This window comes from Nymphaea colorata, chromosome 3 (genome assembly GCF_008831285.2).
Source record: "Nymphaea colorata isolate Beijing-Zhang1983 chromosome 3, ASM883128v2, whole genome shotgun sequence".
Lineage (NCBI taxonomy): Eukaryota > Viridiplantae > Streptophyta > Magnoliopsida > Nymphaeales > Nymphaeaceae > Nymphaea > Nymphaea colorata.
This window is the reverse complement of record NC_045140.1, coordinates 12,138,993-12,154,232: the sequence shown is the minus strand read 5'-3', so window position 1 is coordinate 12,154,232 and position 15,240 is coordinate 12,138,993. Positions and strand designations below refer to the sequence as shown.

The 15,240-nt window shown below is 40.8% G+C and overlaps 1 protein-coding gene across 7 annotated transcripts; it reads left to right on the top strand.

Moving 5' to 3' along the window:
• The first annotated feature begins 7,856 nt into the window (after positions 1-7,856).
• On the top strand, positions 7,857-13,013 carry LOC116250957 (cytochrome b561 and DOMON domain-containing protein At5g47530-like). Of its 7 annotated transcripts, XR_004171550.2 has the most exons (4): positions 7,857-8,825; positions 8,971-9,379; positions 10,266-10,314; positions 10,472-10,996. XR_004171550.2 is itself a non-coding variant. In XM_031624970.2 (2 exons), the coding sequence occupies exons 1-2, from the start codon at positions 8,214-8,216 to the stop codon at positions 9,121-9,123; spliced, it is 765 nt and encodes a 254-aa protein (XP_031480830.1). In that variant the 5' UTR covers positions 7,857-8,213; the 3' UTR covers positions 9,124-10,996. The 7 variants fall into 7 exon arrangements, 2 of the variants coding, with proteins under 2 accessions (XP_031480830.1, XP_031480831.1); XR_007572891.1 differs by lacking the exons at positions 10,266-10,314; positions 10,472-10,996 and adding an exon at positions 12,906-13,013; XR_004171549.2 differs by having other exon boundaries at positions 10,266-10,996.
• The last annotated feature ends 2,227 nt before the right edge of the window (positions 13,014-15,240 follow it).

Sequence of the window (15,240 nt, the reverse complement as noted above, 5' to 3'; positions counted from 1 at the left end):
TGGCCACGAGCCTAGCTTTATGTCTAGCAATAGCACCGTCAGGATTATATTTTAGCTTGTAAACCCACTTGGATCCAATAACATGAAAATGATCTTGATGAGGTACCAATTCCCATGTATGATTTTGCTACAAAGCACAAAATTCAGCATCCATATTACGTTGCCAAGCAGTAGATTAGAGGCATCCGTATAAGTAGCAGGTTCATAGTGATTTTTGGTGGTATGAGACTGAATGGTGACATAGGTTTTTGGTTTGAGGTGACCTGTCATGACCTGGTGATCATGGTGTGTGTGTGAGAAGGTAAGGGAACAAATGGTATTGTGGGTTGTAAGGTGGGAGAGCTCGAGGACGGTTGTTCACTGGTGGAGGTTGAAGGGATGATGGCTGTATTAGATGGAGCAGTAGTTGGTGGCAACGAATGGAAAGGACGTAGGTGAGATGAAGCAAGTTCTAATGGGTGGTTAACACTTAGAACAGGTGGTTCATAGGGATTAAGCCATTCAGTTGCTGTGATAGGACCAGTCGATAGTGGTGAGGAAGTGAGGATGGGGTCATTTTGGTTTGGTCATTGGGTGATGCTAGGCTGATTTTGGTTTTGGTGGTCTAGTTTCATGGGAAAGACTACCATAAATTGATGTTGGTAGGGCTATGACTACTGTCCATTTCTAATCCTTGGAAGCCAAGTTTGCTCTCATCGAAGAAAACATGTCGACTAATATAAATCTTACTGTCTTTGGATCAAAGCACATATACCCCTTGTGTTTGACACCATACCCAATTAGAACACACACATTAGTTTTGGGTTCCAACTTGTCTCGGGGATAAGCTGTTAACACATGATAACATATAGCTCCAAAAATTCAAAATAGAGAGTAGTCTAGTCTGTATTTGAACAAGATTTCATATGGTGTCTATTGACTACCATGTTTCCTAGGAAGTCGATTTATAATGAACACTGCTGTTCGGACAGCATCTACCCAAACCCGAGATGGCATCTTGGACCCGTTAAGCATACAGAGTCCAATTTCCACAACATGTTTATGTTTCCTTTCAACTAATCCGTTTTGTTCGGGTGTGTATAGGCAGGAAAATCGATGGAAGATACCATGTTCAATTAGAAAGGAATCAAATTGGGTACTAATGAATTCTCCTCCATTATCGATTGGAGAATTTTAATTTTTTCTTGCAGCTGGTTCTCAACAATAGATTTGAAGTCGACAAACATTTTGAACACATCTGACTTACACTTGAGAGGAAACAACCAAACATAATGAGAGTAATTGTCTACCAAAAGAAATAATTAAAGTTTTCCCTTGACTCACATGGAGATGGACCCAGACGTCAACATGAAGTAGCTCTAGAGGACGAGTTGACTTGTGCAAGGCAGGTTTGAAAGGCAACTTGTGAGCTTTTCCAACAAGGCATCCTTTACAAACTCCATCTTCTTTATTTGAAAAATGAATCAATCCTTTGGAGTGGAAAATTTCAATTGATCTTTTGTTTGCATGTCCCAATTGTTGGTGCCATATGTCAAATGACGCGGGTCGCTGGCTTTTGTTGGCTAAAAACACTTTCTTTCTTGATGGCTTAATCTCATATAGTTTTGTCCGTGTCCTTAACCCTTGCGCGAGGACCTCGCCTGTTCGAAGACCTTTACATAGAATCCAAACGGAGTGAACTAAAAAATGCAGTTGTTTTCTAATGTAAATTGACTTACTGATAGCAAGTTTTTGGTAATATACGGTGCATGAAGAACACGACTGAGTTTAAAATATCGCTTGTTAGATTGAATCACCATACTCCCAACATGAGAAACTGGAATAGAAGAGACATTGCCTACAATTATAGCTTTGCCTCCTTGGTAGACTTGTTTTTTGGTCATCTGGGATTCATCCATGGTGACACGATTTGTTGCTCTGATGCCAGGGTACCATGCTTCATCTTTGACTTCTTCAAGCGTCATGGCGGAAAATGCCTTAGGAATATCCCAGCAATTCCTTGCAGTGTATCATTTCCTTCCACAGTATTGACATTCAATACTTGATTTTGTTTTGCTTTGTCCACCATTATTATCAGCTTCAAAAGTATCACTGGAGGGAGTATCCTTCTTTAAAACGTTTTAAGTTATGGTTGAACGACAATTTGATTGGAAAATCAAGGCAGTTCAAAGCGACTAGGGAGGAGAATATCGAACTATCTCTACCTACCTCAAACAGATTGATATTGTTCACAGAGTTGCTTGTCCTCATGTGCATCAGGAAAATGGCAGCATAGAAAGCAAACAAAGGCATATAGTTGACATCGGAATAACACTTCTTACACATGCCAACTTACCCTACAAATATTGGGATTTTTCTTTAAGAACTGCTGTCTTCTTGATCAATAGAATGTGAACACGGGTTCTTAAAATGCAGTCACCATATCAAGTTTTGTTTAAAAACTCTTCGGATTATAAATTTTTAAAGGTTTTTTGGGTGTGCATGCTATCCATGTCTACGTGTTTTCCACTCTCACAAATTATAGTTTCGCAACAAGCAACACGTTGTTCTTGGTTACAACAGCATGCACAAAGGATATATTTGCTTCGATCAAGATACGAACAAACTTTTTATTAGTAGACATGTGGTATTTGATGAAGGTGTATATCCCTTCAAAGCCTTGGCGTCAACATCCTCACCCTCACCAAATAAACCTGTACCTATCGTCCCCTTAATCATAACCATGCCTTCCCAAAACCTATCATAGAATCATGCCCCAACCCAAATTGTGTCACATCCACCTCTCACACCTGATCTCTCAACCCAACCAACCTCCCCTATTCCTTCCCCTTCTCCCACATCTCTCCTACCCAGGATATGCAACATGAACCTACAACATTCCCCATTCCTCCACCACCTCCGACACTTTCAAACCCATAGAGATCCCATTTCATGCTCACTCAGTCTCAAACTGGCTCTCTCAAGCCCAAAACCTACACCATTTCCAAGTATCATCTCCCTGAACTACATCTCACCAATCTCAACCTTGAAACTGAACCTCATACCATGTCCCAAGCCTTGAAACATACTCATGGGTTCATGCTATGAAAGCCGAACTTGCAGCTCTCAACAACAATCGTACATGGATTCTTGTCCCGCCACCTCTCTTTGCTAAGGTTGTTGGTTCCAAATGGGTTTTTCATATCAAAAGGAAAGCTGACGGTGCACTTGAACACTACAAAGCTCGCTTAGTCACCAAGGGCCATACTCAAGAACACGGTCTTGACTACTTTGAAACCTTCAGCCCAGTAGCCAAACATACCTCTATACGCGTTCTTCTCACGATTGCCATCACCTCAAATTGGACGATTCGCCAACTTCAGCCCTTACCAGATCTCACTCCTTCAGCCCAGTAGCCAAACCACATTCATCTCTTCTCTGATGATCTACTTGCAAACAGGCTACTGTAGCTCGATCCAGCACAGAAGCTGAATATCGGGCTCTTGTGATCCTACCATTGTTCCTCTGAAGTTTTATGACTCACGTTTTTACTACAGGAATTGAACATCTTTATGAAGCATGTTCCTCGTCTATGGTGTAATAACATCAGTGCTACCTCTCTTTCTGCCAACCCTGCCTTTCATAATCGAAGCAAGCACATTGAGATCGACGTCCATTTTGTTTGAGATCACAATGCCAAGAATCATCTCACAGTACATTATATTCCTAGTGCTGATCAGCTGGCTGACATTCTCCCAAAACCCTCCAACTACCTTTGATAACCTCCGTTTCAAACTCAACACTCTTTCACGAGCGTTCATCTTGAGTGGGGATAATAAATCAGATTATGATATAATCAGCAACAATGCTGGAGGAAATAACACTTAGGCCAACAATATCAGATCCAAGATTATAACTAAAAGAGATTATGATAATAACGATTCTAGAATGGCAACTATCTCAGAAAAGGGAAAAACGCAGGATCTTGTAAATCAATCAAATCCCAAGATATGTAGGATTGATGAACGTATGAATTAAGTATAAATGAAATCTCTCCTCTTGTGAAAATTAACAAGAGAGAAACTTTCTCTTCGTGGACAAAGACTAAACAGTTGAACCACATTAAAATACTGTCACCTCCTTCCTTACTCATTTTCTTCTCTCTAGCATGAGGTTTTCTACATCCAAATCGACTTCCACTATATCCAGGAGAAGTTGCTCAAGGTCATATTATATCACCAAATAGGTACCTTCATATCTTGAGTTGGCTGATATTTTACCAAGGCTCTTACTAAAGATCAGCATTTCACTCTTACTTCCAAACTTGGCCTCCCAGGTCGGCTATGTTTGTGGCGGAGTATTGACAATATGGAATCAGCTAAGGAAGGATGAACTACGGTTAGAACAAAAAAGGCAGGAGACGATAATTCTGCTAAGGAAAGATCTGCTACAGATAAGGTTGATTACCATATTGAAAGAAGCAGCATAACTGAAGGAAAATCAAAACAAAACAAAATGAAAACAAAACCAGAATAACAATTATCACATCCCATGATTCTTGGTGATAGACGATAAGATAATGAGAAAATATTTTCGTAAATTCCTGCATCTATAAATATCTCTGTACATCGGCGATAATAAAATAGTCTTTGCTTTGCTTCTCGTAGACATAGGTTCTTGCTAGAAACTGAACTACGTAAATCTTGTTTTTTTCTCTGCTCTCATATTTTTCAACTAATTTTTACTGACATTGAGTATAAGACTTTAGCAAATGTTCTCCTGATGTATTGCACATTTTTATTGATGTTTTTCTTGCATCAGTAAAAACATTCTTTATGTAGTGCTAGAGGGAGGTGATTAAAATGTTTTGAGTGCATTGTGACCTTTAGAGGTGGGTTTGTTAGAGAATTAAAATGATGGATGGCTAGGTAGCTCATGAACAATTAATGAATTATTGGAGTACTGCTAGAAAAATTCTGTCCATGGAATCCTTTGGTTTGTTTGTGTAATGAAAGAGAGTCTGAGGCATAATGGCAGCTTCATGTGTCGCCTACTAAAATGGGGCCTATGTGTGGGGCAAGCTTTAAAGCCATTAGGATGTTGATGACCAATGGCACCTTCTGGGGACATTGGTGCCATGGACAAGGAAAATCATGTAAACATGTAATTTGTCACTCTTCTAAGACATAGTTGGCAAACTCAGTGAGCTGACTCAAGAATCATCGAATCAACAGCTCGGATCAGCAATATATTGGGCCACGAGTCAAGACTCGACCCACATAGCATTGTTTTTTACATTGCTAACCCAGATCAAGATCATTTGATCCTGGTGCAGTTCGATTTATGGCGCTTCATCATGCATTTCCAAGATGAATTGGCTCATAATGACCCAGTTTTACTATGTAAACGGGCTCTTCACTACCTAAAACACATTCCCACTCATCACAGTCCCGACCCAGACAGCGACCTTTGGTCTCTTCCGCTGGCTTCTTCTTTGGAAATGGTAAGGTAACCATCTTCTTCTTCATTCACTGGCATTTTTTTTTTCTGTTAGGATTATTAAGTGGTCAGGTTGCTTATTGATGGACCGTGGCTAACGAGGACCAATTAGATATTAACATTCAACCAAAAAAAAAAAAAAGCCCTCTTTTCCCACTAAGAGCTTGAAAGAGGATAGGTAAAAGGTCAAAATAGAACATTATTCAAAATTTCCGTCAACCTCATAATACCAAGTACTTTATTTAAATATTTAAAATATATATTAATAATTTAATAAAAATAATTTAAAAATAAGCCGATGCCCACTGAGTGACGTTAGCCACCATATGAAAACGATACGGGAACTCATTGTCCGACGCTGTGGTGATGGCATGCATGACGCAAGATTGATGCGACGATGACCTTATAGATCAAATTGAAAGATCGGATTTTCTCAAGGCAATTCAAGGAGCAGGCGTGGGTGAAGGCGCATGCAGCACTAATTGGTCATCCGATGCCCCACCAGGTGACATCGGAAACAATGTGAAGTCGTGATGATCATGATGCAACGTTGACGCACGGCTGATCGCACAGTCCATAAAAGCTCATTTGTGGCAAGGCTTTTTCCGTGAAAGTGGAAGCCTGAGATAAACTTGACGCGTGACTACTTATCTAAGGCTGCATATGAAGTCAAACAAGAGCTGTCTTAAACTCATTCGATTATTGAGTTTGATTTAGTTATTAAACTAGATGAATTGAATGCTCAAGTTTATAAACAGGTCCAGTTTGACTTACGTGAACTCAATTCGATAAAGCTTATTTAATTTGAATTTATTTTTGTAATTTTTAAACTTAAAATAAAGGAAAGAGTTAAGGTCAAATGGGGAGCTTATGAATGAGCTTCAACTAAGTCGTGCTGGCGTTGTGACTTGGGCTCAAGCTTAAGAGTCAAACTCGAGCTTACTGAGTTCGAATCTACTTGTGTACAGCCTTATGTAAAACCAAACTGATGCAATCTAATGGCCCGTTGGATTTAACTCATTAAGAACAATAAAAATAGAGGAAAATATTTTTTTTATTATTAAAGGCAAAACTTACCTTGAGAAAGGAAAAAAATAGAAGCCTCGTAATGAAAAGGAAAATACTCACACACAGTTGACCTTAATCCTTCAAAGTCGCATCCACTTAGTAAACCTGGTTATATGCATTATAGTTTTCGTGCGTCAGTATGGTTATCACAAAAATACCTTTCATCTAAATAAAAAAACTTTTTAAAAAGACAAAAATAATATGATTTCCTTACTTAAGTTGCGCAAGCACTTTATTCACTTTGCACCGAATGGCATTAGCCATCGAACTGAAACAATATAAAAAATGATTGTCCACGGCGTTGTGGTCATCGTAACAAAAAGGCTGACATAGTTCAAAAGAGATTGCCCGAGGAAGGGGGCCTTGTGAATGTGCAGGCTTGGGCCACTCTTTAAGCCAGGCTTGCCGACGGAGGGGGGCTTGGTGAATGCGCAGGCTTGGGCCACTCTTTAAGCCAGACTTGCCGGGTCCCCGCCCCATTTCCATAAGGCACGTGCCTCTCCAAACCATCAGTTATGGTCCACAGGCCCAAGGAACTCGATGCTGCTTAAGTGTAAAATGTTCCAGTTAAAGTGACAAGGAAATAACTTTAAAAAGAGAAAAAAGAAATTATAAAAATATTAAAAAATTAAGAGGGCATTTACGACACCCTCTTTTTTAACTCTTTTTTGTAAGACTAACTTTTTGTCAAAACTAAGATTTTTAACGAGTTTTAAAAAGTTTGTGTTTATGTTTGGATGGCACATCCAAAACTTAGTTTTTGAATAACTTAAATAAAACTAGGTTTTTCACTCTTTTTTATAAAACCAAGTCTTATTAAAATTAGGTTTTCTTTAAACCCAATTTGATGGCATCTAAACACTTCAAAAACCTAGTTTTGAAGTATCACCTAAACACCTCTTAAAATATATGAACATTTATAAAAAAATTTCTGTATACTCTATCTCTCTTTTTCATTTTTGCGTTCATATTTGTTGCCGGGAAGGAGATCCCCTCCCTCCGAACACATATGATGCTCTACATGATTAGACTTTCCCCGCTTTTAATTGATTGTTCATGGCTTATTTGCAAACAAATTTAGATACAAACCCAAAGTCAATATTGATCAATTATAATTAGAACTCAAACAAGAGCGAGCCTGATGGCTGTGGTTGTTTTGTCAACTTCTTCCATTCACATTTGCTCATTTTTATTCTCAAAGGTGCTTGAAATTTGGTCGACATTTGTTTAATGGCTACATAAATGAGAACACTTTCACGAGCTGATCAATAAAAGAAACTTGAAATGGCTTTTTGATGCCTAAAAAAAATTCGCAACCCTCTTAGCTGACAGAGATCAGAAGCTTGACCACCAAGGAAGATGTTCGCCGTGAGAAAGCCACAGTTCGGCGTACGACCTTCTTGGTCCCTCCCCTCCCTCACAGGAAAGATGGTTGTTCGAAAGCGGGAGACAGAGAAAGGCCAATGAAGTTATCAATTGCTTGGACGTGAGTCCTCCACCTATAAAGCAAGCTAGCTCCTTCCACCCAACCAGGAGATCACCACGTCCCCTCTCTTTCTTCCTCATGTTCCCTTTCACTTTCCATCTCTGTGAAGAGAGATAGAGGAAGAAAGAGAGCAGCAGCAGACGTCTCCGCATTCCGGACCAGAAGGTCCCAATAATCTAGAATGGTACGTTCCGCTACTTGCAGGTCGCTGCTCCTGCTCCACATTGTAGGTAGCGTCATTTACGCCTCCTCTGCACGGACTTGCACGTCGCAGAATTTCACCAACAAGATCTTTGGGACCTGCATTGACCTCCCCGTCCTCAACGCCTCCCTCCACTGGACGTACTATGCTTCCAATGGTACCGTCGACGTAGCCTATAGGGCTACCCCTGCTTCGGGAGGCGACTGGGTCGCCTGGGCCATCAATCCCACCGGCCAGGGCATGGTTGGCTCGCAGGCCATCGTGGGCTACGTCTTCTCTGACAGTGTCAACGTGATAACCACATCGGTCGTTAGTTACACACCCTCCATGCGGAACGGGAGCCTGAGCTTCCCCGTCTCCAAAATCGCCGGCGAGGTCTCCGGCGGCGACATCATCCTCTTTGCGACCTTGAGCCTGCCGAGCAACACCTCCACCGTGCATCAGGTGTGGCAGACCGGTCCCATGTCTGAAAGGACTCCCTCCATGCATCCTACTACGGGTGCCAACCTTCTGTCCATGGGGACCCTCGACCTCATCTCCGGCCACAGCACGTCCACAAGTGACGGTGATACGAAGACCCGCAGAAAAAAGGTAAAGCCCTTTTAGGAAACGTTTTTCAGTTTCCAATGATTGTTTAGTTTTGTTGGTACTTTACGTGTTGTGATTAGCTTTGAATATCGTGCTCGGTCTTCAAAGCTAACTGATTTATTTTATCTAATTATAACTGTTCCAGTAGGGGGAGCGGAGCATGTCCAGCGGAGGGGACGGTTCTTCGGCCGACGACGCAACGCCAAGGGGTGGTGGAAGCCATTTCCTGAAAGATCTCTCTCTCTCTTTGTCTTGCCCTAATGAGAAATGTCTCCCATTAAGCCCTGTTACTGGCGGGTGAAATTTCACCCGCCCGACCAAAAATGCATCAAACGGGGTGAAATTCACCCCGTTTAATGCAAAAGAGAGCGGGTGGAATTTCACCCGCTCGACACCCTCTTCTCCCGTCGCATTTCACTCCTTTCCCTCCTTTGCAGCTCCTCCTCCCTTGCAAAGAAACTTCTCACCGTCGCACCAAAGGCCGCTCTCAACGTCGCCGCTCCGCCATTTCTGCTCCGCTCCTCTGCCGATTCGCCAACGCCACAGTCGCCGCTCATGTAAGGGTTTCTCTTGCTCTCGATGTGTCCCTTTTTCAAAACCGCCCAATTTGTTTTTCTCCGTCTCTCTCTTGCAATCGGTTCCAGATGGTTCCTCTCTATCCTTCGTGATCGAGGAGGACCAACAATGGAAACCAGGCCTTTTAGAGAGCCATCGCTATGCTTCAGTGAGCAAATGTCGCTAAGTCGCCTACACCTCTCTCTCTCTCTCTCGAGGTCGCTCCTTTCTCTCTCGCTATGTGTGTGTGTGCAGTATTTGGTGGCATGATAACTGTCTTATATCATCGGCAATTTGTTTAGGTCTGCTTCCCTTGAGGAGTTCATCATCTCCACCGGCACCTTGCTTCTTGGAAAGGGACATTTTTCAGCTGTTTTCCCTAAAATTCTTTTCCTTCCAACTTCTTTTTGGGATAACCTTTCTCATTATTGATCTCCTAATGTGGATCATGCTCTTGGAATTTAATGGAACATGTCAAGTTCAATTTCAGAAGTCTCGCATTATGCTTTTACTAAAGTCATGTGGATTTGCTTTCTAAGTTGTGGCAAGTTCTAGGCGCACTTCCCTCTATACTGGATTGTGGCCACTTATGGCCAGCGAGTCCTTACTGAGGCTGGTGTTTAAGAATCCCACTGAATTTTGAGGGTTAAGGTTCCTTTACGGTATTTCTTTGCAAGTGTAATATACTTTTGATGTTTGTATTTGATGATTATGATTATGATCCAGTACCATGCGAGGCACTTGTCTATCTTCGGCTCCTTATTGAATTCTTAAGATCTTGCAGTGCATGTGGCAATCTTGACAGAAGTCACCTGATCTTATGTTTATAAGTTGTCCTGATCTTATGTTTATAATATGTTGAAATCTTAACCTGTTGCCCTTTTGCAGGTAGCACTTCTGAGGCAGCCAATTTGCCATAGAATTGCTCCTGCAAAAAGTATGTCCACGTTGTTTCTGAGTTGATGTGCAATTCATTTCTTTACACTACATATTGTAGTTTAAGTTTGTAGTATACTAGTACTAGCTTGTGTCTCTCTCTCTACTTCATGTTCCTTGCTGGTAATTTGAAATTTCTACGTACCGCTCCTGCTTAGAAACCTGATGCGAAGGCGCAGGCCTTGAAAGCAGCAAACAAAGTGAAGTCAGGGCAAATAAAAAGAAGATTAAGGCAGCTGTTAGGACAAAAAAGCGCAGGCTTGAAGATGCCAAGTTGATTCATTTGCATAGTTTTCTCTTTCATTAATTCAACCTTGAGAAACAAGCTGATCAGTTAATCCTCTTGTCTTATCTTCAAAACCGTTTTGATTTTAAAGATCTTTTAGGCTGCTTATGTATCAGGAAATGGTTTTTTTCCACTTTCCAATGCTCTGTTTTGTCACTTTAAAGTTAATCTAGTAGTTAATATCAGTATAAATAAAACTTTGCCTTGGCATAGAGTCTCCCTTAATCTTTTTCTTCTCTTATTTCTTTTGGAGTTTCTCCTTTGAGAAAGCAATAAATTGATAAGCTTCAAACTAATCTTAGGAAATACAGAAAAGATTTGCAACGTTGCCATAACCTATCTGTTATCTGCTGAGTGTGTGATCCGTAACTTTCAGCTTGAAAAAATGCAACTAAATCAGACATTTTCTGCATTATTCATCTGCTAATGCTATTGGAGTATGTCTCGATGTCACCACGCGTGTATATTGCGATTTGTTGTTGCTATTCAGAAACCAGAAACGTCTTCGCAAGAACATTTTTCTTGCGAAGTCCTTTCCTCTGTCCACAAGGTGAAGACCAAACTCTAAGCTAAGCTGAGGGTTCCATTTTCTACTCATCCAGCCGGGGATGCAAATTAACCTTTTGCATCTAGCTTCTCTTTGTTATCCTGATGAGAATTGCATCTAGCTTCTCTTTGCTAGTGAATAATGGTAGCTCAGGTGGTTGGATTCAAAGTCCACACAGTTCTTCAATTGAGTGCCCCTCAAATATCTGTTGCAACCTAGCCTCAAATGTGAAACACATCCAATTAGTTGATAGTGTGAAATTATGTTTTAGCTTGTTCTACCTAACTTGAATTTGATATAGCAAAATCTGATTATGTCAAATCCAGTAATGTTTATATCAGACCTGGCCTGCTTCCCTAATTTCCACGTCAAATTTAGAGAGGAGAAGACAAAAAAAAAAACAATATTTACCACGTTAAATTCTTCTTGTGCATCAAACAGGGTTAAATTTACCACGTTAAATTCTTCTTGTGCATCAAACAGGGTTAAATTTAACATGTTAAATTCTTCCTGTGCATTAAACAGGACCTCAGATTGGAAGAGGGAAAAATTTCATCCTGTAAATTTTTCTAGAAAAATTTACCTTGGTAAATTTACCACGTTAAATTTCACCCGACAATCAAACAGACCCTTAATGTCATCACCCTTCTTTGTAGTGTTAAGATAAAACAGAGAAAGTGATTCTTTCTCTCTTCCCTTCCCCCTCCCCATTTTACATGAATAAAAAATAAAAATAGCACAAACATATCAATGCATTGGTGGTGCTTTTACTTAGATTTATTTAAAAACATATTTTAACACTAGGCCTGGGCATCGGGCCGGGCCGCTCAGCCCGACCCGGTCTGGCCCGGCCCGCCCTCCCGACCCCCTTTCCCCGCCCTCCCGTCACGCTCCGATGGAGGAGGAAAGGGAGGGGGAGGGAGACAGAGGAGGAAGAGGGAGACGAAGGAGGAGGGGAAGTGGCGAGGGAGACGGAGGAGAAGGGAGAGGGAGAGGGGGAGTGGAGAGGGGGAGCGGGAGCAGAGAGAGAGAGGGAGAGGGAGAGGGGGAGCGGAGAAGGAGAGGGAGAGGGGGAGGGGGAGGGGGAGCTGAGAAGGAGAGCGGGAGCAGAGAGGGAGTGAGGGAGGGGGAGCGGAGACGGAGAGGGAGAGGGGGAGCTGAGAAGGAGAGCGGGAGCGGAGAGGGAGAGGGGGAGCGGAGAGTCAGGCCGGCCTATCGGGCCCAGGTCTGGCCCGGGCTAGGTTTTTCCGGGCCCAGACCCGGGTCCGATCAGGCCTGGCCGGGCCGGCCCGGCGGCGGCTCAGCCCGATGCCCCGGCTTATTTAACACATTTCATGCTAATACATTTCTCTTCTTGTGGATTGCAATTGCATTAGTTCAGTAACAACAAAAAGTTTCAAAAGAAGGATACAGGCAAGTTTTCCGACTATCTTCTCATCTTCGTTTTGTTTAACGAACAATGCGAATAGCTATAAAGATGAAGTTCATAACTATCAAGTGGAAGAGACAAACGTAGGAACAAAACTGAAAAGGCTACTTATCATGTAGTAGTGAGTAACTTTCCAGTGCCACTGTATCTCTGTCGAAAATTCATGAATGCGTGATTTATTCATGGTTGGACATAGGGGCGTTGACATGTATTTTTCATAAAAGGGGCTAAAGTATAATTTCAAAATTTTGACAAGTGCTTAAATATCATTTTTATGTAGAATAAATAATTTTTCTTTAAGTTTACATGCAATTTTTTTTTTTTGAGAAGAGGGGTGGGGGGCGTGAATCCTGAAAGTACAGTAACAGAGATCTGCAATCAAAAGAAATATGAAGAATTGATGAAGATGGATAATTTTCAATCTGCAGAGAAGCTGACCGATCATTATTATATGGTCAATTACATTAGCAATAGTAGCTTTGCTGACGACGATGATTGGAAAGCTCCTAAGATGTCGGCAGTTCCATTGGCTGCTGCTATCACTGCATGTGCTCGTATTCATATGTACCCATACATTTCGAGACCTGACTGTTACTATACTGATACCGACTCAATAGTTCTAGGAAGTCCTCTTCCTGACGATTTGATCTCTTCCATTGAATTGGGTAAGTTTAAACTAGAAGACCATGTCAAGAGAGGAATCTTCTTACCACCTAAAAGTTATATGTTAGACATAGAAGATGATAGACAAATTATTAAACACAAAGGTCCAGCTAAAGATTTAGTCACATCTGAATGGTGGTAGGGTCCCTACCATCCCGTCTCCACCCTTGGTTGGATAGCCGGAAAAATTAAATGTTTACACATATTGAGAAGAGGTGCTCCCTTTGAAAAATGAAATTTGAAATAATATCTTTTAACAAAAACAGCTAAAGAACGAATACCAAATAAAAAGACCAATTCCACAAGTGGGGGGATCAAGTCAAACATGGGGAACATATGCAAATATGAGATTTAAATCCCAATAACATTTCATTTTATTACCTTGAAAAAATAAAAGATATAAAAAAAGTACATTATTCAGATGTTAACAAACAACTGAAACACAAAAATGCACCAAGACGAATGAAATCTGATTTGTTGTTGGTCGATGTATTCTCCAGCTGATTGCAACTAATGTTGAAGAAATTATGCATCTTTACGCATTTGACTTGGCCACAGTACCCGCCCTTCTCCTAGTATACTAGAGAGACCTCCAAATTAAATAACTAAAATATGCTCCTACAACTAAAATGGAACTATTACTATCAAGTAAAGACTAAATATCAAATCTAAATGCAAAAAGAAAACTAGAAAACAAACTATAAAGCACATTAAACTAAGTACTCATTCCTAGCTCAGAAACTAAAGTCATTGCATGCAAACTTAGTGCACGGGAACATATTTTACTGTGCATAAAAATTGGATGTTCTTGAAATGCTTAGGAGGCAGTTCCAAGTTATAGACTTGAAATTCATTGCACAAAATCTAAAACCATTAAAAAGCTAAATTACTTCTGACTATGCATGCAAACTTAGTGCACGGGAACATATTTTAGAATTTTGTAATTTTGGAGGGCTAAGTGCAGCCCGATTTCTATCAAATTTTCACCACACAATGTCAACACATGCAGGACCGAACCCAATTTACGGATTTGTTTAATCATCAAAGGAAAGTACTAGATGTAGCTATAAAAATTCAGTCAGAATCATGCTTTGGTCGCAAAATAAACAATTGTGGTGAAGGGCTGGCTTGGATCACGTAGACGTGTTTATCAAGTCCTCTTTCCTTCGGTTGGCGATTATACTAAACTTCCATTTTTTGTTACCATTCCTCAATTTGACTGTATATTTCTTCTAACAAATTGGATGAAGAAATAAGAAAGAAACACACGCGCCACGTGGCATTCTACTGTGGACGTAGGATCAAAAGATCTAAACCATGTCAACTAATTTCTGAATTTTTTCTCTTGAATTTTTTCATGGTATCAGAGCTATGCTTGCCTGGTTCTTTCTCATTCATTCATGGCTTCCCAAGAAAGTGAAGAAACTAGTGGTTCACATGGACGCAACTCTAAATCAGAGACAACTCGGCAGCAAACATTGTCATGGAAACATGTACCATTGTTCTCAAAATCACCAACGTTTCATTGAATGGTATGAATTATCTGGCTGGGTCCAAGGTTGTGACTCTTTTGGTTAGTAGAAAATCGAAACTAGGGTACATCAATGGAAAAAAACCAAACCAAACATTGGTGACCCTAAGTATGAAGGACAGGGACCCAGAAATCACATGGTGATCTCCTCGTTATATAACTCATGGACTCTGAGCTCCCTGATAGTTTTTTATTATTTTGAAACCATGGAAGAGATTCGACATGCTACAAAGGAGTTTTATAGTGACAAGTACAGTACTGCCCAAATGTATCAGGTCTCACAAAAAAAATATTTGATCTAAAGAAAGGTAATATGACCCCAAGTGAATCCATGGCTACACTCAAAAGAAATTGCACTAAAAAAAAAAGAAACTTTAATGACGGACAGAAAGCATTAGTATAAGGTAACAAGCTGTCAGTATAAGTATCACTGACAGATGTAGCAATCCGTTAGTGTAGAGACTGTCATTG

Excerpts from the sequence above, each read along its gene's own strand:
- LOC116250957 (XM_031624970.2), top strand. The coding sequence starts at position 8,214 with ATGGTACGTTCCGCTACTTGCAGGTCGCTGCTCCTGCTCCACATTGTA. Across the intron at positions 8,826-8,970 it reads CGAAGACCCGCAGAAAAAAG|GGGGAGCGGAGCATGTCCAG; the intron begins GTAAAGCCCTTT and ends CTGTTCCAGTAG.